The 25,250-nt window shown below is 36.2% G+C and overlaps 1 protein-coding gene across 1 annotated transcript; it reads right to left on the minus strand.

The window, feature by feature from the left end:
* Window positions 1–6,135: 6,135 nt before the first annotated feature.
* Window positions 6,136–24,857, minus strand: Lipo4 (lipase, member O4). The gene is made up of 9 exons (NM_001323386.1): window positions 24,759–24,857; window positions 22,696–22,813; window positions 21,247–21,445; window positions 19,656–19,765; window positions 18,600–18,736; window positions 10,241–10,384; window positions 8,641–8,712; window positions 7,153–7,224; window positions 6,136–6,476 (listed from the first exon to the last, which is right to left on the minus strand). The coding sequence occupies exons 1-9, from the start codon at window positions 24,855–24,857 to the stop codon at window positions 6,231–6,233; spliced, it is 1,197 nt and encodes a 398-aa protein (NP_001310315.1). The 3' UTR covers window positions 6,136–6,230.
* Window positions 24,858–25,250: the final 393 nt, after the last annotated feature.

Below are 25,250 nucleotides of genomic sequence, written 5' to 3' on the forward strand. Positions count from 1 at the left end.
TGGAGTGGGTGGGTGGGGGATTTGGTGGGAGAGTGTGTGGGGGACTTTTGGGATAGCATTGGAAATGCAAATGAAATAAATACCAAATAAAAATATAAATATAAAAGTTGATAGTTTGCAATGCTCAGAATACATATACAAATGACTTAGTAACTTGGAGCATAAAAATGGATTTCAATAACTAGATCTATAAAGATATCAATCACAAAATCAACTGTGCAAGAAAGTGTTCTCATATAGTATATTTGGTAATTGAGAAATGTTTAACTAAATAAGTTTATTTGATACTGTCATGGAATAGTTAAATGAGCTAAAATTTAAGAACAATGAAAAACTAATATTGTTAAAAATTGAGGAAAGACAAAAAAAAGAAATATAGTCAACAAAATTAGGAATGCATAATCACACAAATGGTAAATATTGTGGAGTTCTGGGAATGTAGTCACAAGGAACAGGAAGGAGCAGATAAATATTAAAAAATAAATCTAGAATAGAAACAAACAGAAGGTCAGTTAAGGGAACTAATATCTTTCAATTCATGTTATAATTATGCTATATTTCATATAAATTACATAAGTATATTTTAGTACAAGTATATCAGTTTGAAATCTATATATGGTTAGTTTAAACTAGTGTTTCTTTTTTGTAGTCCTTAAGTAGTATTGTTTGTAATATTATCTGCATGGTTTACAAACTTTTCTAGGTATTTTATGAATTTTTCTTAGCTTCAAGTTTTGGTGGCTATTTTTTAAAGGTCCACACCAAAATTCATGGTGAATTTTATCTGCATTGTAATATGTTAAAATTTAGGATATATACAAGTTAATTATGTCATGAGAGTTCTACCACCTTGAATAGAGTTTTCCTATAATGAATTAATGAATGGATTGGTCAGATTTGGACAATAAAATCCTGCAGGCTTGTGTCTCAGGCATGTAACTTTTTTACCAAGAAATCTGTCTTTCCTTAGAACCTGGAAAGAACTACCACCACTTTGGGACCTTGGGTTGTCTAGCAGCATAAAAATGATTCTATTGGCAGAACAACAAAACAGAAGCGAAACCACAACAACAACAACAACAACACTAAAAACATCTCTGCTCATCTGTCTTTCTCTGTGTTTCTTGCTGTATCTTTCTTTTTCTCTCTGTTTCTCTCTCTCTGTTAAATAATCATTAATAAATTAGAGGTTATGTATTTGAAAAAGACAAAAATATTATGTGGGTGGATTAGAGGTTGAAAGGAAAGTAGAGAGTGATTTATTTTATTATAAAAATAAAGAAAAGAAATAGAAAATAAAACAAAATAATAGACCTTAGTCCCCTGTATGTTGTAGTGCCTTGTACAGACACAGGAAATTATGGTGCCTGCACCATCGGTAAAGAGAGCACTATCTTCCTGAGTGAGGTAAACCAATCACACAAGAACTCACATGATATGCACTCACTGATAAGTGCATATTAGCCCAGAAACTTAGAATACCCAAGATACAATTTGCAAAACACATGAAACTCAAGAAGCAAGAAGACCAAAGTGTGGATATGACACCCCTTCTTAGAAATGGGAATAAAACACCCCTGGAAGGAGTAACAGAGAAAAAGTTTGGAGCTGAGACGAAAGGATGGACCATCCAGAGAGTGTCCCACCCGGAGATCCATCCCATAATCAACCACCAAATGCAGACACTCACTATTGCATACGCCAGCAAGATTTTGCTGAAATCTTGCTGGCGTATGCAAGACCAAGGCCCCTTGGTCTTGCAAACTTTATATGCCCCAGTACAGGGGAACACCAGGCCGAAGAAGTGGGAGTGGTTGGGTATGGGAACTGGGGTCGGGGGGAGGCTATAGTTTACTTTCAGGATAACTTTTGAAATGTAAATGAAGAAAATACCTAATAAAAAATTGGAAAAACAAAAGAGAGAGAGAGAGAACACCTGAGTGGAACACACTGGAGTTTTTCAGTTCAAGAGACAACTGCTTTCCAGATGTTTTCCCTAGGCTTTTCTGTGAAGATAGAATTAAAGAGCAGATACAGGTATGTAGAGTAATCCTTCTCAAAGGTCAGTGTACCTACAGCCCACCAATTTCAAAGCACACATGGCAACAGCATTTTCTGAGTGAGGTCAAGAGCTGAAAGATTTTGTTAGCTGGATGAGCAGTCTTTTATTTCTTCTTTATTCTCACCCCAAGCCAGAAAGAGCTTTCTAGAGCTCAGCAGTGAACTCAAATAATGTGTTTTCAACATTACAGGGCTCTTTCTTGTGGTTTTATTCCTGTATTAGCCTTGAACACAGAAACTTTGGAGATGAAAAATTTTGTAATAATAAACATTAAGATTTTCTGATAAGCTCAGAGGATATTTGCCAGGCCACCCATAAACAAGACATAGTGAATGATACATTCAGTATTAGTCACCTGCAGATTTAGAGACCGCTCTCCAAATGAGAGGATGATTTTTTAAGCTTGTTGAATGATTCTATGTTTGACTTAATAAGATTTTCAAATAGGCAGGTTTGATTTTATTAATATACTTTGTTTCATGCTTAAACTTGTAATAGCTCTGCCTATTATTTCTTCAATACCATCATTAGACAGCTCTTCTAATGTTTCCCTAAATGAACTAGTTGTTCTGTCTAGCCTTCCTAGAATCCACATTCAATTACTACAGATTGGCAGCACAAAACCAAGACTAGTTCCCAGCTTGCTTGTTTTTCTTTATTTCTTTCCTTCCTTTTTCATTCCTTCTTCCTTCCTTCCTTCCTTCCTTCCTTCCTTCCTTCCTTCCTTCCTTCCTTCCTTCTTTCCTTCTTTCCTTCCTTCCTTCCTTCCTTCCTCCCTCCCTCCCTCCCTTCCTCCCCCTCTCTCTCCCTTTCTCTCTCTTTTTCTTCCTTCCTTCCTTCCTTCCTTCCTTCCTTCCTTCCTTCCTTCCTTCCTTCCTTTCTTTCTTTCTTTCTTTCTTTCTTTCTTTCTTTCTTTCTTTCTTTCTTTCTTTCTCTCTCTCTCTCTCTCTCTTTCTTCCTTCCTTTCTTTCTTTCTTTCTCCCCTCTCTCTCTTTCTTTCTTTCATAGAAACTGCTCAGAAGGATATCATAACCTATGGTTTTAAAACAAAACTAAAGCTTTCCTCAAGGTTTAATTCATTTGTTCTATTCTAGGATGAGATAAATCCAGGGCAAACAAAATCAAATGACTATAGAGTAATGTCTTGACTTGTATAAAACACTTCTATCAATCCCCACAGGAATAAAAAGTTATCAACTAATCTGGATCCCTAAGAACTGCCAGAGACTAAGCCACCAACCAAAGACCATACGTGGGATAGTAAATGGCCTTTGGCATATATGTAGCAGAGGACTACCTTGTCTGACCTCAGGGGGAGAGGATGTTCTGAACCTTGTAGAGACTTGATGTTACCAGGAAGGGGGATACAAAGTAGAATGAGGTGGGTTTGGGTGGTTGGTGGGGAGCACTGTCTAAGAGGAAAAGGAGAGGAGAGTGAGGTAAAAAAATTATGCAAAGAGAGACTGGGAAGGGAGCATTTTTAGAATGTAAATAAATAAAATAATGTAAAAATACATCTTATGTGTTTTTAAACAAATTTAATTAGGAAAAATAATATAATAAAATACATTGTAAATCTTTTTTTTTAAATAACTGTGATTTTTATTAGGTATTTTCTTCATTTACATTTCAAATGCTATCCCAAAAGTCCCCCAGACCCTCCCCCGACTACCCACACACACTCCCACTTTTTTTTTTTAGTGTTTTTTTAAATTAGGTATTTATTTCATTTACATTTCCAATACTATCCCAAAAGTCCCCCACCCAATCCCCCAACCACCCACTCCCACTTCTTGGCTCTGGTGTTCCCCTGTACTGAGGCATATAAAGTTTGCACGGCCAATGGGCCTCTCTTTCCACTGATGGCCAACTAGGCCATCTTCTGATACATATGCAGCTAGAGACACGAGCTCTGGGGGTACTGGTTAGTTCATATTGTTGTTCCACCTATAGGTTTGCATATCCCTTTAGCTCTTTGGTTACTTTTTCTAGCTCTTTCGTTGGGAGCCCTGTGATCCATCCAATAGCTGAGTGTGAGCATCCACTTCTGTGTTTGTTAGGCCCCGGCAGAGTCTCACAAGAGACAGCTATATCTGGGTCCTTTCAGCAAAATCTTGCTAGTGTATGCAATGGTGTCAGCGTTTGGAGGCTGATTATGGGATGGATCCCCGGATATGGCAGTCTCTAGATGGTCCATCCTTTCGTCTCAGCTACAGACTGTGTCTCTGTAACTCCTTCCATGGGTGTTTTGTTCCCCATTCTAAGAAGGGGCGTAGTGTCCACACTTTAGTCTTCGTTCTTCTTGAGTTTCATGTGTTTAGCACATTGTATCTTATCTCACACAATATGTACTCACTGATAAGTGGATATTAGCCCAGAAACACACCCACTTCTTAAATAAAAGAAAGTTGAAGGTTTTGTGCCTGGCTTCCTATCTAATTGCCAAAAGGCTTGACTGGTTACTGAAAATGGAAGGGTCTGGCTCCATCTCTCCCAGTGCCAGCATTCTTTGCTAGGGACATCCTTGTAGATTCCAGTACATTCCCACTGCACTAAGTTTCTACCTCATCTCCTCAGTTGCTCTAATTCCAGTTGTCTCTCCCAGTGCTCAATCCCTCCATTCTCTTCCTCACTTGATCCTTCTTCTTCTCATTTTCACCTACCCCAAGGCCAGCCACAAATTCATTCTATTTCCCCTACTCAGGAAGATCTATGTATCATCTTTGACTCCTTTTTTCTTGCTTAGTCTCTCTGGCTCTGTGGATTATAGCATGGATTTTCTTTAATGAAGATCTAATATCTACTTATAAATGAATACACCATGCTTGTCTTTCTGGGTTTGGGTTACCTCAGGATGATTTTTGTGTCTAATCTCACTGTCAATTGTGAAGCCTTGGGAGGCCTGTACGTTTCTGAAGGACAATGGAAGAGAAGTGGATCTGGGGGAGAAGGGAGATGGGAGCATGGAACTGGAAGGAGTGGAGAGTGAAAACTGCAATTCCTTTGTAATGTGTTAAGGAAGAATTAAAAAAATACTTTTAAGAAACAGAAAACTGCTTATCATCAATAAGTTGGCTTTATTCCAGAAATATTACAGGGAAGATTTAACATAGTCCAAGCCAATAAAGTAATACACCATCCCATAAATGGACAAAGACAGTAATCATGGGAACATCAATAGATGGGTAAAGGCCACTCACAGAGTCATTGGACTTTAGTTATAAAGTCATTTAATTCACAAAGTCATTGGACTTTGATTTAATCAAGCAAATGTCCTACACAAACTTGGAATAAAAGGAACTTATCACATGTGTAAATGTTCACCCACGTAATCGTACATATACGTTTCTTTATTATGATGTAAAAGATTGTAAGAAAAATGTATTTGAGACTGGCCATGGTTACTCTTTATATTGTCCAAACTGTGCACATAATAATTACTTTATGCTTTGAACACCTAAATAGGTTAAAATTTAATAATAAAAATACCCAATTAAAAAATTAAAAAAGTTTATAATAAAATTAAAATTGCATGTTTGAATTTGTGTTCAATTTGTGTTGCAAGGAGAATTCAAAATACCATATTATTCACGGGCTTCAATGACTAATCAATCCTGTGGGTTATTTTCAACAACTCAGATCATTTTACATAATTTTCTTCTCTCAATTCAGAGAAAACTGACATAAGTGACTTTCTCAAACAGTGCCTGGTTCACACAGGTGGTGTGACAGGGGAGGTTTGCAATGAGACTAGTGACTAAGACATGTGGAATCTGAGCAACAAGATTGACTGTCCTTCTTGAACCTGGGTTCGAATTTATGAAACGTATTATGATCTGTTCTTCAGATTGCATCATGTGTGATAGCACAGTATGGGCCAGGCCTCTTCCTTTACTAGTATTTTAGGATTTCATTACTCTAAATTAAATGGAGGTCTTTTCTTCAGGAGCATTCTTTTAAAAACACACTTAGATTAATTAAAAAGCAATCACAAGATAACACATTCCCTTGATGGTCATAGTTTTCACTAAAACAAATGATTCATCAAATGAAACAGCTGCTTAAAAAAAAAATCAAAGATAATTAAGGTGAATAATGGCCAAGCAAGAAAACATTTGCACTTATAAGAACAAGAGACTTTCAGAAAGGTTTAAAATCATGCAAAAAGCTAAATATAATCACCATCATATTTCCTAAGAATTGTTAAAATTTCCTCAGAAACCTCTTCCCTAGCATTTAATCCCCATATAAAATCAAAATGGCTAAAATCAGGAATAGTCTTAAGGTATGTGAGGTTGTGGATTTTGGGTTTCAAAATTTCAACATCTTCTGGGTCAGATAAAAAATCTTTTAAACCAGTAAACATGGCAGTTGGAACCTTCATGTCTTCTACATTGTATACAGGAGGAGTAGTCTGACGGAAAATGACAAAGAGCAATGCGTTAACAAAACATTAACAAGTCAATAAAACATTAACAACATTCGACAAAACATTAACAAAAATACTTATTCTCATCTGTGACAGAATAATTGTAATAACAAATTATGTCCATAGAAATCATTGAGCTTGGCCCTTGTCAGGTAACATTTAATCTTATTTATATATATTTATATATTTGCGTACTTTAGTTTTTTTTCACAGTTACTCTCTATGTATTCTATGCTGCTTTCTTGGCAGAATCCTCCCCTCTCAGTATTCTGAAGCCTGAGGTCACTGCTACGTCCCACCCCCTATTATAGTGGTCTGTCATTCAAAGCGTGAAATAATACAAGTCCCAAGTTTTCTAAACCTGGATCTCTACATATGAAATGACTCTATCAATAAGTGTCTGATAAATCCCACATAATTTCGTGAGAGTCAAATGATGCGTTAGACAGAATATTATCACAGTATCATCATACAAAAAAAAATGGTATTCTTTTGATTCCTCCCAAAGTTCTGTGTAGTCCCTCTTCCTGAGAAAAATGAAATGTCCCAAATCTTGTTTTTTTCCAAAGTCTTATTTTAAAAATGAGGACTTACTTTAGATTTCTTAGACTATGTACCTCTTATAAGAATCAGATCATTAAATCTGGAAGAAGAGACTTACCTGATTGTAGTGTTGCATATTCAGAGATGAACTTCCCCAATCATAAGCCTGAAGTATGCCACTTCTTCTTATCTTAAATACAGAGAAAACATCCCACTACTTACACAGCCTTAGATTTTAATAGAACCAACATTTATTGAGTTCTCTTGCCTCTTTCTAAAGTAATGACACATTGGCCCACATATACCCAGTACATTTTATACCTTAATGATATGTATTGTCTGATCAATGGCTACTAAATTAAAGTCCTAGAGAATTCCACATCATATGAATAAGTATATGAAGGACCTAGAAAACATAAGTACATTTTGGTAAAACTCAATCAAAATATACTTTATGACTATTTTAATAATGGTTAAGATATATCAGTTAATATGTACTCCACAGCAAGAAAAGTCAATAAGTAGTTGAGAAAATATCATCCATGAATGGTAAAAGCTTACTTATTTATAAAATAATGTATCATTTTATGCTATATTTAGTTTTAGTAGTGTTTAGCATATCTCAGTTTATATATATGTTATTAATTATCAAATGTGTTTAATTATAAGAATGTAAACTAATGTTTATAAGGAGAATAAAATGTAAAATCTCAAATCAGTACTTGCAAATGTTAGTTTATTATTCTATAATTCAATGATTTCAGAATATACTTCAGAGTAATTTGGTTGCACTTTGGATTAATATTTTATGCAATAAAATTTGTACCCTTCATATGTAATTTCATTTACATAATTCTTCCTCAATATTTCACAACAGTATTTTCATAAAATATTTAGATAGAGTTAAATTGAATATTCTTTGTATCTAAAAATTAAAAAACTTAAGAAACTATAGTGATCAGAAGTATATAACAGAAACAAATGTTAAGAGAGTTTCTGAACCATGAATACAATTTTACCAACTAAGCCACATTAAGTGGCATCCCTTAGGATATGACATGTTCTGACTAATAAATAAAGGATAATATAATAAAAACTTTCATACTATTAAAGACACAAGATATGCATTAGTAATGTTCATGTACATAATTTAAGTGGTGTATATTGAATAGAACTAAAACAATACAAAACTTAATAAAACAAAACAAAAACAAAAGAACCTTGTACCAGTGTAAGTACCAGTTTACATATTGTCAGATGATATTAGTCCAAGCAGATCAATCTGTCTAAGTTCATACAAGCGCTATCACAGTTTCCTCATACACCTCAAGGGCACCTACAATTCTAATCTAGCATCAATATGTGAAATTAATTACTAAAAAAAAATATATATATAAAGCCCTTTACTCCCAGGCTATAATGTTCTGAGCATTCTTTTCTAACATTATTCTACAAAGGTTCTATGTATTGATAAATTCCCTCTAATCTATCAATTTGGATCAAATATCCTGACCACAAAAACAACTGTGCAAGATTTTCTTAAACTTAAAACGTAGTGAATTTCAAAAAGAGAAGGAAAGAAAAAGATATATTGTAAAAGATTTACCTGATTATAATGTATAAGAATTTTTACTGATGTTCCTGCTAGATTGAGCTTTACATACACATCAAGGCGGCTCTAGGAGAGAGTCAGACACAACATACATTTGTCAGAATTTAATTTCCTTGCATAGAAACAAGTCTTTCAGAATAGTGAGGCTGCATTATCTCCATATGGAAAAAGCAGTGGTTCTTGCAAAGGATGCACATTCAATCCCAGAACCCATATGGTGCTTGCAACAGCGTATAGCTCCAGTTCATGGTTATTCACTGACTTCCATGTGCATCATACTGTGAACAAACATACATTCAAATAAAACACTCACACACACAAAACCAAAAGATGAAAACTATATATCTCCAATCGATTTATAATGCAAGTCTGGGTTTTGACCACAGTAAGGAATCTAAATATTATTGTTGCAATAAAAAAGGTTTAATTTTAATTTTTGAAACAAAAATACGTCATTTTTCACTTTCTCTGCCGTTGAACTCCTACCACCTACACTAGTTTGCTCTCTGTAAAATTTGTTAACTATGAAGACTTTTTCTTTAATTTTTGTTGTATATTACTAAATATATAAATACAATGTTCACAAGTCATAAAATGTTAATTGCATGTCTATGATTTCAGGGCTCAACCGCTGGGTTTCATTAAGTAGAAATAGTACCCACACCAATAGTTTTGTGTGATCATGTCTTCAGAGTTGACTCTAATTGTTTTTTTTTACCATTACATGCATATTTTGTATGTTTTGATGTTAAGTTATCCAAAGGATGCGGTTTGCTATGAGGGTAGAAGATTTAGCAAAGCATTAGACATTTACAAAATCTAAGCCAGTTCATTTTCTTCTCATGTCTTAAGAATTTCTTTATGTTAATGACTCGTATTCTGTAGTCTCCCCTCCCCCAGCCTGAAACCTGCTTGCTCAGGGGTGGAGCTTCCTGCTCAATCATTCTGCCATGCCCACTGCTGGAACCTGCTGCTTTGCTGTTCGGAGCCACACACGTGTTCACCCTGCTACTGGACCCCGAGACCAGTTGGCGGGAATCGGGTTCCCTCCCCCTTCCTTTATAACTGAATGTTGGAACTAGTAAAATTGAGCTTTGAACAGGATGAACTTGCCTTGGCTCCGTTTCTTCTTTCTCCCCGTCTACTTCCTCCCTTAGCTCGAGTGGCCATCTCAGTCAAACCATTCATGTTGCGAGCTGCTGGCCGGCCGCAACAGTATTCTGTGTGGTAGTTTCCGTGGAGCCACCCTTAATTCTGGAGCACAAGTGCTGAACTGGGTCATCAGGTACTCGATGAATGACAGCTGATGCATTCACTGAACATTCTAGAAGGAAAGATGAGCTCATCCATCCTGATCCCCAGCTCTTCACTCATAATTGGTGGACAGCAGACCTGTGCTCTCATGGTGAGAACTTGGAATTGCATGCAGGACACACCTTGACTTTCATATGTACCAGACTAAATGAATTAATATTAAGTTAGCAGATACAGTTGCTCTCTTCGCAAAACACCACAAACACACACACACACACACACACACACACACACACACACACAGACACCAATGATGAATTTGAAAGGAAACAACACTTACCATATTTAACTGTTCTGGAGAATATCCACCCATCGATCCAATCATAGCAGCACAACCAGCAGTGACCAAGTTAATATCGCATACATATGCACCCACCTCGCTGGAAACTACGGTAGGCAAAAATTCTTTTTCACCAAAGAGGACCTGAAATTGACAAATGTGAAGAGCAGCTCTTAGTGTGAGAAAGTGTTTTGCCTGATAGAAGCATAATGTTTATACGGAGTGAGACAAAAGACAAAACTACTATGTGCTGCTGAAGTGGATTGGCTTACTTCACTGAATATGACATTCAGTACCTAACTTGAGAAACAACACTCCCAAATATGACAGAAACATTTTTAATCAGATTAAATTGAATGTAAACTTTTGAGAATCATGAACATTTTGGGGTGAGAGCAATCTTTCTCTTTCTTTATTGGGGAGGGTTTATTTAGGGTTAATGTCTGATAGACTTGTTGAACTAAACTCTTTATAGAATTGGCTATATTTTGAAGTATGCTTACCATAAAATGAAAACATGTCCATACAAAAACTTGCAAATTAGCAAACCAGAAAAAAAAAAACCACTGAAAACTCTGTCAGTGGTGGTATACAGATTAACTGAATGTCTTACATTTACACAAGAGATTACAATTCTTTCACAGAAGATGTTCCTGTAATGCTACACCATAGATGAACTAATGATATTTACACTAACTGGTATAGCCAAGACAGAGGACCCCAATGCACATGATTCCATTGAGATGAAAAAACTAAGATCCACAATTTTAGTAGACACACAGGTGATTCAAGATACTGGGTGAAAGAGACTGTAGCAGCTTCATGTAGTAGTGATGTCAGATATTGAAACACACACACACATACAACACATACAAAACAAGTTATCAAAATTGCATAGCAGGCTGTGAGAGAGTACAAGATGAAAAATATGACTCTAACTAGGTGAGTGTTGCATTGCACATCTGTTGTCCAAAGATAATTCTCAGCTTTGTAATCCTTATAGACAAATGGGATTTGGAAAAGTTCAAAGCACTAAGGAGAAGGAGAAGGAATTGAAATTCAAAAATTTAAAGATCTCCAGAGAATCTAATCTGAATTCAAGCTTACTATGAACTGCACATCTAATTGAGGAAACAAACTCAAGGCCAAACAATGGAACTGGAAAGACACAGGAGTGTTGGAGGTTTGTGAGAAGTCTCTCTCCCAGCAGCACTATAATTAAATATTTTAGTAATAATTATCATGTAGCTCTTCTAGATGGTAAAATTAGATATCAGTAAACTTTATATTCTGGCCTTCTGTCTTTATTAATAAAATAATATGTGAATACTTTTTGGTAATAAAGTCAGTGACACAAATAAAATAGTGTCATGGATTTTAGGCAAATTGTATCTTTACTAATTTAAAAATGAATAATCTAAATAGTTCTGTCTCTGCATGAAAAATTATATTATAATGAATCTTCCTTCTAGGAAAACCTCAGAACCACATGATTTCATAGGCAGAATAGATCAGATATTTATCTTATAAAAAATGCAATAACAGAATGCTTCCTACTCCATTTGTGAGGCCAGCAATTCTCTAACACTAATTTTGGAAAGAGACCTATGAAAAGAAAACACAGGTAATATTTCTTAGGCATGAAAATGGAAGCTGGCTGTGCAGTTCAGATTTTTTTTCTTACCACTGTATAAAACCTACAAGAAATTAGCACATAAAACACCACTACATAAGATGACAGGAAGGAGAAGCAAGAACAGTTTAAGGCTGTCCTGAGCTACACAGCAAGTTCATGGCAGTCTAAGACATATGAAACTGTGTCTCAGAAGGCAAATGAAATAAATTAAAATAGAGAAGAAATGTAAATGTTAAAATAGTAAATGTGAACTCAGTTGTCTGCCTGCTTGGTAAAAATAGAAAATAATTTATAAATAGGATATAAATTCAGAAAAAAAGTGAGATTTGTCTCTGGAATGGAAATTGTTTTAATTCTCAGAAAGTTGGTAATTCACCTGTTAACAGTCTATGAAAGAACTAATGTAGGATCTCAGGAGATACAGAGAAAGCAGACAGCAACATCTTCCCACAATATCTCATTGAGAGTTAACATTAAAGGTTCATATTCTCTGACTATGAAACCATGTACTGGGAAAGCTCACAGAGTAAATACTTTGTACCTAACTGTATAATGCAACATTTCTCTCGGTACATCTATGAGCAGGTATTCTATAGTAGACTGCCGAAATAAATGTCAATTAAAAAAAAATCTGTGGTCATGCAATTGGGTTTCATTTACTTTTTTTTTTCTCTAACTTTTAGGGAACCCGGGTTTTATTTTCAGCACTCATACACTTTCTCATAGAAGATTGTAGTTCCAGTTCTGGAGAACCAGTGCCGTATTCTGATTTTCAAAGGCACTAATCATGCATATATTTTCATATATATGTACATGTAGAGAATACTCGTACACACAAATTAAAATATCAAGTCTTTAAAAACAGAATTTTATATAAACAAATGGCAGATTCAGTCTATTACTTATAGTTAACACAATATAAATGAAGGGTGGCAATGCATTTGAGAATGCATAAAATTATGCACATATAACATGGTAGCATTTCAGCTTTCCAACCATTAATACATAGAGAGGTGGATGTCACTTACTTTACAGGTGATGGGTCCCTCTGTATACACTCACTTTTCATGTTCATGCATGAAACAAAACTACGCTGTTAATCTCAAACAACAAAACCAAAACAAAACCAAAAAATACAAACAAAAGAACAACAACCAAAACCAGAACAACAAGAATAAAAAAAATAACAACAAAAGAAAACAAACAAAAAACAAGATATGAAAGTATAAGGGAAATGAGTTGGAAAGTATGTCATTCAGAGGCAGGAGACAAGATAAGAGAGAATAATGTGAAGAATATAATTGGTACATTGTAAAGATGTTTGATGTGGTCAAATGAATAGGGAAAAAGAGAACTCTGTGCTGTATAAAACATAATCTATCTATCAAAAGTAATGAATCTACAAAAGCACAAAAAACAACTGACTCATTTTAGACACTCAATGTGTGGAACAAATAGGAACACACACATAAATACACACACATAAGCACACACCATTTAAGATGTAACAAACAACAGAAACCATTTTAAACAAAATCCTATGTGGAGTTAGAGATAGGTTTGGGAAGATGGACAACCGAGAAAATGAACAAGATATTTGTTGTGTATTGTTTTCTGTGTTTGTTTGATGTAAATTAGGATCTTGGTTTAACTTCTGAAATAGAACAAATGTAGGTGATTCAGAACACTTGCCATCCAGGAATACTATGCAGATTTTCACAGTAAAGAATGCTCAACTAGCCTCAGAATCCTAAAAGCCAGGAGAGTTACATCTGAAGAAAATAAAGTGTTTGCTTCTAATGTTAATTATATCCCCAAGCACAGATTTAAATGTTTATTATAAAAAAGAAAATATTACAAGCACATGGAAATTTAATCTCTCTCCATTTTTCTTGTTTTTTTTTTTTTTTTTGTTTATTTGAGAGATTTTTTTTGTGTATACTAGGCTTTCCTGGCATTACCTATGTAGCTCAGCCTGGCTATATATTCACAACTGTTCTGTTTGCTCTGCATGTATATGGATGGATTAACCATCCTAAAATTAAGTGAAAAATTTCAAATAAATATGAAATATTTTTAAATTGATGGAAATATAAACATAATGAAAATGAAGTTTTTCATTCAAAAAAGTTGTTGATGGCATAAGTGGAAGTTTAAAATTGACAAGATGTTTTACCTGTAGTCACACAGTAAATGCCAATAAAACTACACTTGGAACTCTAAATCAAGCAGACAGTGAGAAGCGTTTAAGAACCCTAAGAGATGGCAAGGATGTCATCATCATACTTTGGTGATGACAAATGATACCAGAGACAGAGTTGGAATCCTGATGCTGTCATAAGATGAAACCCATACTGAGAAGACGAAAATCTGCCCTCACCTTGAGGGGTGATATTTGCAATGACTTTATTTATCTTTAATGAAAACATACTGAAATGGTCCTACAATATTATGGTAATAGATTTATGACAGAAATAATGATATTAAGAACAAGCATTGGACAACTCATGGAAACAGAAACTAAACAGTGATTCTATGATACTAACAAAAGTTATGAACCAAATGGATCAAAAAGAATTTATAGAACACTTAATCCTAAAACAAAATAATATACCTTCTCCTCAGTACCTCTTGGCATCTTCTCCAAAATTGACCATATAATTGTCACAAAACAGGCCTCAACAGATACAAACAGACTGAAGCAGTCCCATGCATCCTTTCAGACCACCACGGTCTGAGGGTAGTCTTTGATAACAAGACAAACAGCAGAAATTCCACGTACAAATGGAAGCTGAAAAAATGTGCTACTCAATGAAAACTTGGTCAAAGAAGAAATAAAGAAAGAAATTAAATACTTTTTAGAATTGAATGAAAATGAAGCATAGCATACCCAAATTTATGGGACACAAAGAAATCAGTGCTAAGAATAAAACACATACATTTAAGTGCCTCCCAAAAGAAACTGAAGAGAGCATAAACCAACAGCTTGACAGCACACCTGAAAGCTTTAGAATAAAAAGAAACAAATACACCCTTGTGTAGTAGGCCACAGGAAATAATCAAACTCATAGTTGAAATCAACCATGTAGAAACAAAAAGAACTATACAAAGCATCAATGGAACCAGGAGTTGGTTTTTTGAGAAAATCAACAATACAGATAAACCCTTAGACAGACTACCCAGAGGGCAAAGAGATAGTATCCAAATAAATACAATAAGAAATGAAAAGGAGACATAACAACAGAAACCGAGGAAAATAAAAAAAAATAGTTATATCCTACTACAAAAGCCTGTATTTGACAAAACTGGAAAATATGAATGAAATCGACAATTTTCTAGTCAAATACCAGGTACCAAAGTTAAATCAGGGTCAGATAAACATCTAAACAATTGCATAACCCCTCAAAAATAGAAGCAGTCATTTTAAAAAAAATCAAGAACCAGATGGTATTAGTGCAGAATTCTCTCAGACCTTCAGAGAAGACCTATACGAATACTCTTCAAACTATTCCACAAAATAGAAACAGAAGGACCAGTATCCAATTGTACATGAAGCCACAGTTATGCTGATACAAAAACCAAACAAAGATCCAACAAAGAAAGAGAACTTCAGACCCATTTTCCTTACATAAAAATATTCAATAAACTTCTCCCAAAGCTAATTGAATTTCACATCAAAATGATCATTCATCATGATCAAGTAGGCTTTATCCCAGGAATTCATGGGTGGTTCAATATATAGAAATCCAACAACGTAATACACTATTTACACAAACTCAAAAAATATCACATGATAATCTTATGAGATGCTGAGAAAGCTTTGTCAAAATTAAACACCCCTTTATGATTAAAGTCTTGGAAAGATCAGGAATTCAAACCCCATTCCTAAACATAGTAAAAGCAATATACAGCAAACCAGTAGCAGACATCAAACTAAATGGAAAGAAACTTGAAGCAGTCCCACAAAATTTAGGCACTATATAAGGCTGCCCACTCTCTCCCTACCTATTCAATATAGTACTTACAGTCCTAGCCAGAGCAATTAGACAACAAAAGGAGGTCAAAGGGATACAAATTAGAATGTAATAAGTCAAAATATCAGTATTTGCAGATGATAAGATAGTATACTTAAGTGACTCCAAGAATTCCACCGGAGAACTACTATAGCTGATAAACAAGCAAATTGACTGGATATAAAATTAACTGAAACAACTCAGTAGCCTTCCTATAATCAAAGGATAAAAAGGCTGAGTAAAAATTATGGAAATGGCACCCTTCACAGTAGTTACAAGTAATACAAAATTCCTTGGTGTGTCTTTAACCAATCAAGTGAAAGATATGTATGACAAGAACTTCAAGTCTCTAAAGATGAAAATCAAAGGAGATCTCAGAAGATGAAAAGATCTTCCTTGCTCAGAGATTGAAATAATACTTTAAAAATGGCCATCTTTCCAAAAGCATTCTAAAGATTCAATGTATTCCCCATCTAAATTCCAACTCAATTCTTCATAGAGTTACAAAAAGTAATTTGCAAATTCATTTGGAATATCAAAAAAACACACTATAGCGAAAATATTCTCAATAATAATAGAACTCCTGGCTGTATCACCATCCACAATCTCAAGCTGTATTACAGAGCAACAGCGTTAAAAACTGTATGATACTGGTACAGAGACAGGCAGGTAGATCAATGGAATAGAATTGAAGAGCCAGGAATTAACCCACACACCTATGGTCATTTGATTTTTGACAAAGGAGTTAAAACCATCCAGTGGAAAAAAGACAGCATTTTCAATAAATGGTGCTGGTTCAACTGGCAGTCAAAATATAGAAGAATGCGCATTGATCCATTCTTAGTTCCTTATACAACGCTCAAGTTCAAGTGGATCAAGGACCTCCACAAAAAACAAGATACACTGAAACTAATAGAAGAGAACGTGGAAAAGAGTATCAAACACATGGGAAAAATTTCCTGAACAGAACACCAGTGGCTTATGCTGTAAGATCAATGATAGACAGATGGGACCTCATAAAATTTCAAAGCTTCTGTAAGGCAAACGACCCTGTCAATAGGACAAAATGGCAACTGAGAGATTGGGAAAAGATATTTACCAATCCTACATCCAACAGAGGGCTAAATATCCAACATATACAAAGAACTCAAGAAGTTAGACTCCAGAGAATCAAATAACACTATTAAAATAGGGTACAGAGCTAGACAAAGTATTCTCCATGTAATGGCCAGGAAGCACCTAAAGAAATGTTCAACATCCTTATTCATCAGGGAAATGCAAATCAAAACAACTCTGAGATTCCACCTCACTCTAGTCAGTATGGCTAAGATAAAAAAATCAGGTGAGAGAAGATGATAGTGTGGATGTGGAAAAGAGAAACACTTTTCCATTGTTGGTGGGATTGAAAGCTTGTATCACTACTCTTGATAACAGTCTGGAAGTTCCTAAGAATATTATACATATTGTTACCTGAGGACTAGACGCTGCTGAGCATATACCCAAAAGATACTACAACATATATCAAAGACTCTTTCTCCACTATGTTCATTGCAGCCTTATTTATAATAGCCAGAAGCTGGAATGAACCCAGATGTCCTTCAACAGAGGAATGAATACAAAAAATTTGGCACATTTGAACAAAGGAGTACTACTCAGTTATTAAAAACAATGACTTTATGAAATTCTGAGGCAAATGGGTGGAATTAGAAAATATCATCCTGAGTGAGGTAAACCCAGTCACAAAAGAATACACATGGTATGCACTTGCTGGTAAGTGGATATTAGCTCAAAATCTCAGAATACCCAAGACATAATTCACAGATCCAAGAAGCTCAAGAAGAAGAAATATCAAAGTGTGGATGCTTCAGTTTTTCTCAGAAAGGGGAATAAAATACCGGAGGTAATATAGAGACAAAATGTGGAGCAGAGTGAAGGAAAGGCCATGCAGAGACTGCCGCACCTGGGGATCCATCCCATATACAGTCACCAATTCTAGACACTATTGTGGATGCCAATAATTGATGACTGAAACCTGATATAGGTCCCTTGAGAGGCTCTGCCAGAGCCTGACAAATACAGAGGTGGATGGTCACAGCATACCATTGTACTGAGCACACAGGGTCCCCAATGAAGGAGTTAGAGAACGGGCTGAAGGAGTTGTAGGGGTATGCAGCCGGATAGGATTTACAATGATACCAACAAACCAAAACCGTCAAAGCTCTAAGGGACTAAACCACCAACCAAAGATTATACATGGAGGGACCCATGGATCCAGCTGCATATATAGCAGAAGATATCCTTGTTGGGCATCAATGGTAGGATAGGCCCTTGGTCCTGGGAAGACTTGATGCCCCAGTGTAGAGGAATGCCAGAACAGGGAAGTGGGAGTGGGTGGATTGATGAGTTTTCAGAGGGGAAAACAGGAAAGGGGAAAGATATAGCTATAGTATTAAAATTAAATTCTGATAAATGAAAATTTAAATAATAAGAACTAGATAAAAGAAAAAATATATAGATAAAGAATAACATCCATGCAAGATAAAGTGCACAGGACAAAGTTCAGGCTGCCCAACTTTGAAATATGACTCATTGAAGCCATCAAGGGAGGTGATGCGGGCAAGTGAACAGTAGACTATACTGGGAGATCTCTTCTTTAGAAAGCTAACTTTGAAAAATATAGGTATACCATCACTTTGAGTTCATCACAAACCTTGATAGTCGTTGGAGTGAGGTAAGATGTAAGGCGGGCAATACCTTTGGAATGTTGAACACTATAAATTGGAGCCAATAATATGTTGAGTTTAATCTTTTCTGCTAGTTTTTGATTTGTTGCAAATGCCCCAATAGCTGAAAGACATTACATACAAATATAGTTACTGTTCCCTCCTTCTTAATCTCTGTTTCACAGAGATTGTCTCTTCTTTGTCAGACATCTGAACTGTTTCTGAATATTCCCTTAGTTTAGTCATCGGAGTGTTAAGATGATGAACTCTTTAAGTTCCATTCAGTTTGCTTCTCCCCCTCCCACTTCCTGTGAATGACACTGTTTATGATTTACCACTAGAAAAAAAAATCATTCTGTAAGAGAAAAAATATTCTGCCCTTTTAGAGATATCTCTAATAAATTCTGGAATTCTATTAATTTCAGGTTTTTTGCTCTGGGAAATTCCACCTTGTTTATTTTGTGTTGCATTCTTGCCAATGTGAAGCTCATTTACATTTATTAAAGACTTACAGATGATCTTTGAGTTTTTTTTTCTGCTGGCTCAAATATTTGAGACAGACCATAATTAAGGATCAACTCAGCACTTTCAAACATTAAAATCTTCCCTGAAAATATCACACATTGATTTTAATGATCTCTAGATTTTTAATGACCTACCTTCACATCTCCTCCCTGTAGCATCTCCAGCCCACTTGTGCAGGTGAACACCTATATACCTAAATCTACGTATCTATCTACAATCATTCTGTCTGTCACATTATAAATTGGACAAATGGATACATTAGTTAGAAATATCAGTTTTGGCCACCTGTCCTTGATCACATTTGTTCTTTGAAAATATATTCTTTGTACAAACCCCAAACAATATCAATCAAATCTGTGCGAGACCTGACCAAGACAGTGGAGAAACATTCATGAAGCATTTTCTAAGAATATTGGCCACTCCAATTTTCAACACATTTAATGTCATTTTAGAAAGAATACACACACACACACACATTCTTCAGAATACAAATTTCAGCACTGTCCTTTTCTGCATACCAATAAGGGTTCCTTGAGAATGGCCAATATAGTAAATCTGCTTTTGTCCTGTTTTATCCAGAATGAAATTAATGGTGGCTGGAAGGTCATATTTTATCATTTGATCAAAACTGCATGAAAACAGAATAGAGAAAAGATGATTTAGCTACTAACCAATAAGTAATTCATTTCTGTTTTAAATGATGTCTCTATGTAATCTATGTGAAGGTAGACATGGTTCATAAAGTGGTGGCAATTATCAATTACCACCTTTGCTACAATACCACCTTATTATCACTATTTCTCTGTAATCACAAATTCCCAATGATAGTTGTCCACAATTATACACATTGCACAGAATTAAGCTAACATCCCTATGTCTTTAGTGAATGAATTGTTAGACTTAATTCTGCTTTTTCTTGAGAGCCAAATTTCTAAAAATTCTAAGTTCTCCACATGATCATTATATCATTTAAAATTTGGATATAGAAAATCTTTCCCAAATTCCTGCTGTGAGAGAGAGATAAACAGACACAGAGACAGAGAATGACAAAGAGTGCTAAAGGAACAAAGATGAGTACATAAAGGAACTTTATTAAAGAAATCGATGAGATAATATTCTACTATTCTGTGTCACAAACTAATATGTACTATTAACCATCTCCCTTCTCCATTGCCTGTCAGTTTTCCTTCTAAGAAAATATCAACAGTATCAGCTGAGGAGGCAGCTCATTGGAAATAATTGGGAAGTGATTTTGATCCTGAGGAGGACGCACAAAATATAAAAACAAACCCCAAAACAATTATGCTGGTACTCATCAGAAAATCCAGCAAGTCATGTGTAAAAATAAGCAGTTTTGCTGACCACCCAGCCTATCCTACCTAGAGATTCCCAAGCAAGACAGACACAGTGTGTGTAAGGAATGTCACTTGAATTTATGCTCTGCTCCTCACTAAAGACATGTACATGAATATACATATATTTCATATGCATGTATGTATGCACACACACACAAATGAGAATATATGTTTAAAGTGAAGGGTAATGGAGGATGGCTGTATGCAAATGTCTACAATTACAAAATCTTTGTTTTAAATATATCAAATTTACTTCAATGAAGTAATTTTATACAGACATGGGTGAGGTCTGTGAGAAGACTCAGAGAGCAAAGGCAATTGTTTCCAGGCCTGTTGCCCTAAGTTTCACTCCCAGGACCAATATGGATAAAGTAGATAGCCAATTCCCTAAGTTTTTTCCTGTCCTTCAAACATATTTTACTATATCCATTTACATGCAGAGATACAGAGACAGACAGTCAGACAGACAGACAGACAGACAGACACACACACACACACAGTAAATAAAGTAAATATATATATAGGTTTTTATAATAATTGCATTGCTTAGAAGAGTTATTAGTATTTCAATAGTAGAATATACGCTATAATTATACTATAATTACTATATGTTTTAGCAGTAACACAAAGTCCCAAACCAGGTTACTCAAGTCAGTCTTCTGAAATCAATCTAAGTGAAATGCCTTCAATCCTGTTTGACAAAATTATTTAACCATTAAACTAAAAGTAGAAATCTCATGGAATTGTTCCCTACCTAAAATCCCAGAATTCTTTAGAATCTGTGTTGAGGGTCACATGTTTCTTTGCCCAGGTACTTCCTCTACTGCTTCCCATCCACACATCATACCCAGCATCTGCTAGGATGAAGGCCAGGCTGTTGTCAGGAAGATTGGAAACCCATGCACCAGGAGTTGCAAGCAAGCCATGCTGACAAAATACTACCATCTTTGGGGCTGCAAAATCAATCATGCAAATGGTTTACCATATTAACATCAACTGACAATGCACGCAACAACTTCATATATGCATGATGGAGCCAAAAGATTCTGAAACTAGCACACAGGGATGTTCTAAGAGTTCATTTCACTTACATCAGTGAATGTCAATCAAATTGGAACTGTGCAAAAGTAGAGTTATTTCTACAGGATCTTGGTCTTCCTCCTACCTCACCCTCCTCAAGCATAAATTCCCTAGTACATCTGCATGTCTTTTAGGTTTTATAGTTTGTAGCTATTTAAAAGGGATGGTCCTTGTAGAGACTGCCATATCCAGGGATCCACCCCATAATCAACATCCAAATGCTGACACCATTGCATACACTAGCAAGATTTTATTGAAAGGACCCAGATGTAGCTGTCTCTTGTGAGACTATGCCGGGGCCTAGCAAACACAGAAGTGGATGCTCACAGTCAGCTAATGGATGGATCACAGGGCTCCCAATGGAGGAGCTAGAGAAAGTAGCCAAGGAGCTAAAGGGATCTGCAACCCTATAGGTGGAACAACATTATGAACTAACCAGTACCCCGGAACTCTTGACTCTAGCTGCATATGTATCAAAAGATGGCCTAGTTGGCCATCACTGGAAAGAGAGGCCCATTGGTCTTGCAAACCTTTTATGCCCCAGTACAGGGGAACGCCAGGGCCAAAAAGGGGGAGTGGGTGGGTAGGGGAGTGGGGGTGGGTGGGTATGGGGGACTTTTGCTATAGCATTGGAAATGTAAATGAGCTAAATACCTAATAAAAAATGGAAAAAAAATAAAAGGGATGATCCATACCTTATAAAATCCAAGAGGCAAATATACAGGAATACTAATGACTAAACATCCAAAGATTAATATACAGTTTCTTTTAAAACTCACTGGATTCTCAGAACATGCAGGGCTTCTAGGTGGATATGAGGAATGAACCAGGTGTCATGTATTACCATCTGGATCATAAACTGTGAATGATCACGAAAGGAAACTAAGGGATCTCCCAGATGAAGTGTGCTTGAAAATTATTTAGGGGCTCTGCACCCACGTTAAAACCACATCCTTGTTCTCACAGTGACCAATGAAAGCTTGGTTCCTTCAAGCCCCTGTGGTAGTCATGGGTGCCAGGGATCTCTGTTCTTTTGAAATCACTCAGTTTCGAAGTAACTATTTAGTATGTCCTTGCCTCAAGGTTGCTGAGAGCTTCAGTATGTATCTCACGCAGATCTTACCTGAACTATTAGCATTGTTCTTCCCATGAGGAATTCGGTTAATTGGAAGAATGTAGCCATCATCAGTCACAACCTCATATTCTTCACTTGGATATTCCCAGTGTTTAATAATCTGACTCTACAAGAGAAACCATACAATAATGATTTTCATGAATCCTTTTTTATACTTACTCATTTCTCATGATCCTCAAGATTCAATTATTTCTTCTTGGTGTTAAGTCACCATTCTGGTCACTGTTCAGATTGTAAGAGATGCAGCCATTTAGGAAGGTTCAAATACACTCACAGAGATAAAGCAAATGCATTTAATTTTATTAGTCATAAGAATAGCTTAGGAAATTGTAGATAGATTTACCTGAAGTCCCAGCTATACCACTCTTGGGCATATACCCAAAAGATGCTCTACCATGCCACAAGGGCACATGTTATACTATGTTCATAGCCTTGTTTGTGATAGCCAAAAGTTGGAATCAGCCCAATTGTCTCACAAATGAAAGAATCAATACAGAACATGTCGTTCATTTACACCATGGCATTTACTCCTCAGCTATTAAGAATGAGGACATCATGAGGTTTTCAGGCAAATGGATGGAACTAGAAATTATCCTGAGTGAGGTAACTCAGACTCAAAAGAATATGCATGCTATGTACTCACTAAGAAGTGGATTTTTTTGTTTTGTTTTTGTTTTGTTTTGTTTTGTTTTGTTTTTTTGAGACAGGGTTTCTCTGTATAGCCCTGGCTGTCCTGCAGCTCACTTTGTAGACCAGGCTGGCCTCGAACTCAGAAATCTGCCTGCCTCTGCCTCCCGAGTGCTGGGATTAAAGGCGCACGCCACCACACCCAGCTTAATAAGTGAATTTTATCCAAAAATACAGAATACTTAGGACACAACCCACAAGACTCAAGAAGGTTAAAAACCTGAACTACCAAGTAAGGATGACTCAATCCTACTTAGGAGGGAGAAGAAAGTAGTTACAGGGAAAGAGGGAGAGAGGGTCCTGCATGGGGGAGGGGACAGGGAGCAGAAGAGGGGAACATGGTCAGGTGTTGGCAGGGAAATAGTCCTGAAGCCCTGAGAGTCAGCAGAAAAAAATTGGAGACAGGTATCCTCAGTAATAGGAGGTGGGGGGACCCTCTAAAAAGTACCAAAGACCTGGAAGGTAAGAGACTTCAGTACTCAAAGGGAGAGATCTCAGATGAAGTGATTTACAGTGGGGAAGGGGAACTTGTGTAGTCCATCTCTAGTAAAGGGACAGGATATCAAGTGGAGGGAAGGGCCTGCCATCTCACAGTCAAATGCTCTGACTTAGAATGTTTCTGTCTGAGAAAACAGCAGGGATAAAAATGTCGAAGAGCACGAGAGAAAGGATGTCCAGTGACTCTTCAAAAACAAACAAACAAACAAACAAACAAACAAACAAACACAAACAAAAAATAATAGGAGGTTCAGTGAGAGGCCCAAATTGGAATCCAGCTGAATGGGAGGCCCAGGGGTCTGACACTGTTACTGATGCTGTGGTGTGCTTGCCCACCGGATCCTAGGATGGCTGCCTTCTGAGAGGCCCAAGAAGAAGCTGAAAGAGCCAAATGCAGATACCAGTACCCAAACAAAAGACTGGACAGAAGTTGGGGACCCCTTTGATTGAATTGGAGAAAAGCTGGAAGAAACTGAAGAGGAGGTCAGGCCCCGTGGGAAGACCAGAAGCCTCAACTGATCTGACCCTGGAAATCTCTCCAACACTGAGACACCAACCAGCAACATACACCAGCTGATATGAGGTCTCCAACATATATACAGCAGAGGTTTGCCTGGTCTGACGTCAGTGAGAGAAGTTGTACCTAACCCTCAGAGACTTGAGGTTCCAGGGAGTGGGGATGTCTGCTGGGGTGGGGTGGATGGTTAAGGTGGGGAGTGGAGAAATACTCTTAGAGATGGGGCAGGGGGAGGAGGAATGGGATGGGGAACTGTCAGAGGAATGTGTAATTCCGGGATGAGGATCAAGTTTGGACTGTAGAAAATAATTAAAGAATAAAAAAATAAATTAAAAACAGAATAGCTTACAACATTCATGTGAGCTTCAGGATTCTTCTTTGTTCCAAATGAACAAAATAATTTTCCAAGTAGATGGATAAGGCACATTGTTCTCAGCAGCCAGAGCATTTTAAACCTGCAAGGAAATAGTTATTTTCTTGAAGGAGCTAAATTCATGGTAGTATGTATCTCAGTTTATTGCATATACATTATGTCCTTATGTAACCATCCTTAGTGAAAATTTTCATATTATATAATAAGAACATTAGATGAACTAAAAAACTTTAAAATGAATACCCACAGCAGAAATTTACAGGACAAAGAACAGCTTAGATATAATTAAAGATTAGCCCAGATATAATTAAAACTGATAATATGTTTTATGAAAGCTATCTGCCTGTCCCTTAGGTGTTTCTTAAAAGAAGATAATTCTAACTAATTTGCTGAATGAACCTCACTGATAATATTTTGACATTGACCCTAAAGGACTTAGATTAGTATATAGGTTAATGATTTAAAGAA

Source organism: Mus musculus, chromosome 19 (assembly GCF_000001635.26).
Source record: "Mus musculus strain C57BL/6J chromosome 19, GRCm38.p6 C57BL/6J".
In the NCBI taxonomy this organism is placed as follows: Eukaryota; Metazoa; Chordata; class Mammalia; order Rodentia; family Muridae; genus Mus; species Mus musculus.